This window comes from Diadema setosum, chromosome 21 (genome assembly GCF_964275005.1).
Source record: "Diadema setosum chromosome 21, eeDiaSeto1, whole genome shotgun sequence".
Classification (NCBI taxonomy): domain Eukaryota; kingdom Metazoa; phylum Echinodermata; class Echinoidea; order Diadematoida; family Diadematidae; genus Diadema; species Diadema setosum.
The window spans coordinates 18,002,921-18,005,356 of NC_092705.1; the positions used below are offsets into that span (position 1 = coordinate 18,002,921).

Sequence of the window (2,436 nt, forward strand, 5' to 3'; positions counted from 1 at the left end):
TTCATTTGCGTCATACACAATTGACCAGTCCACAGATTGAAGTTTTTCTTGAACTAGAGCGATGTTTTCAGGGGTGAATTTACGACGAAATACATGCCTTTGAATTGTACTTTGACTCCTTGGTCCAATATCAAAGTGACAAAATATCATAAAATGGTCTGATATATCGCTCACCACTATGCCAGATTTTGGAAAAGGTTTAAGGTTAGCAAAAATGTTATCAATAAGAGTAGCAGAATGACCAGTAATTCTTGTTGGTTTAGAAATAAGAGGCAGAAATGAGGCTTGTAAAATGTTATCAAGGAAGTTATCACAGGCAGCATTACTGCTTGACAAAAGATTTATATTGAAATCACCCATGATGATGCAATCCTTGTTGTGGAATGCATCGTTTCGACAAATATCGTTCATAATATTCATAAAATCATCATAATTAGATTGAGGAGGTCTGTATATAACTCCAAGCAGAATGTTTTTGCCCTTACAGACTGAAATTTCAATAAATAATGATTCTATTACATCATTCATATATTTCAGTTCTTCCTTTATAGCGTAATCATATATTCGGGGAACATATATACAATTGTAGCTACTCCACCACCTGGTCTATTTGATCTGTTGTTAATGACAATATCATAATCAGCAAGAACATTAATTGGACCTGACGCTGGAGTTTCAACAGACCACGTTTCAGAGAGGCCTATGATAGGTAACATGGGCAAATCAATATTATCAAGAAATAAGCGAAGCTTTTCAAAGTTTCGATTAGCACTTCTTATATTCAAATGGAAACAAAATAATTCGTCTCGTTCTAGCATTCGTAGATATTCTCTAAGGGTAGCTTCTGTAAAGTATGGCGATTGAGCAAGTTGACACGCTTCATCGTGGCTGTTAAACTCAATGTTAAGTTCGTCTAGATTGTCGGCTAAGATTCTAGTTGCAGTCCTATCAAACTTGGTGTTTCTAGCAGGTACATTTCGGTCTTTTTGAAATAAAGTAACAAAGTCATCATCTGTTAAGAGATTAAAAGGAAAAATATTGTTATCCAGCATTTAGCGGAAGGATCATAGTGGTAGACAACAAACAGAGGTATAATTCGTATATTTACTGTAGCTTTGACAGGTCCTCTTTCCTATTGATGACACTGATTGCGCCTCCGTCGTTTTTCTTCACGTAGATTCGCCCGTTGTGGGTCCACAGGTACTTGTATCCGGCCAGCCTCCTTGCTCTGTTAGTTTCCTTCAGCAGCTCCCTGGTGGACGCGACAAGGTTTTCGTTGACGTAGATCCGTCCGTTGCCCTTAGAGCTGCTGCGGAGCCCGAAATCTTTCGTGGTGAAGTGCTGTAGCTTTCTTCGGCCGTCGTAGATCATGTTTCGTGAGCGTCGGTTGGTGAATCTCACGATTATCGGCCGTGGTCCCCGCTGATCATCCTCTTTTCCTATTCGATGAGCAATGTCGATGTCGCCAGCGCTCACATCTTCGGTGATCTTTTGAGCAATCTTTAAGACGATCTTTTCAGGGTTTTCACCCTTTTCTTCCGGCACGCCGGCGATTTCAAGGTTGACCCGACGGTGGTACTGATCAAGGTCATTAATTTGGTGAGTCAGATCGTCCACTCTTCCCTCCAGCTGCTGATTTTTTTGTTTGAGCTCGTGATTTTCTCCCTCCAGTCGCTCGGTGGTCTTTTTCATCTCCTCGAATTTGGCATTTAGAAAAGTAATAGAGTTCAATATGCCTTGCTGGCCCTCCTTGACCTCCGAGACCGCTTTCTCCAGTTGAGAAAATTTGCCGTTGAGAATACGTGAGAGATTTGCTACTTCATCTCTCAACGCGCTGAGATCCACTTCCTCAGCAGATTTCTTCTTCGGAGGCATCTTTTGATGATGTCACAAAAGCTCTTAACACTAAGCGCGAAATAAAGGGATGGTTGCTATGCGCGATGTGGTAGTGATGGAAGAGTACGCAGGAAGGATGCGTGGCCTACGCACCAGGTAAGTTTTGTTTGAATAGTCTCAAGCAAAATATCTTCCCAAAACAGCGAAAATGAGTGAAATAATCGCACTATACGCGAAGTAGAAGCACTTAATGCAGATGTCAATCAGATAACTAGATTCTTAGTCAAAAACGCCGTCATTTGATGTAAAAAACTCACAACAGGCAAAACTGAATCCGCATATACCGAGTGTCACTTGGGAGCTCCTCAAAAACACGTCTTCCTACGTTGAATCCTTCTTAAAATTGGTCAAAGTAAATAAAGATAATAAAGTAAAAAAAAAAAAGATAATAAAGATAAAGATAAAGATAATAAAGTAAATAGGTCGGATAGTATAGAACAAAGGGAATTACAAAAGACAACGCGTGTATAGAGGAGGTGAGAAACAAAATGGCAGCTACATGTAGCTACACACTATAGCTTTGGCAACGTGCAGCGACCG

At 40.4% G+C, this 2,436-nt stretch overlaps 1 protein-coding gene across 1 annotated transcript; it reads right to left on the bottom strand.

Annotated features, from left to right (window-relative positions):
* Positions 1 to 1,104: 1,104 nt before the first annotated feature.
* LOC140244369 (uncharacterized) lies at positions 1,105 to 1,875 on the bottom strand. The gene has a single exon (XM_072324009.1). It carries the CDS (start codon positions 1,873 to 1,875, stop codon positions 1,105 to 1,107), a length of 771 nt encoding a protein of 256 aa, XP_072180110.1.
* Positions 1,876 to 2,436: the final 561 nt, after the last annotated feature.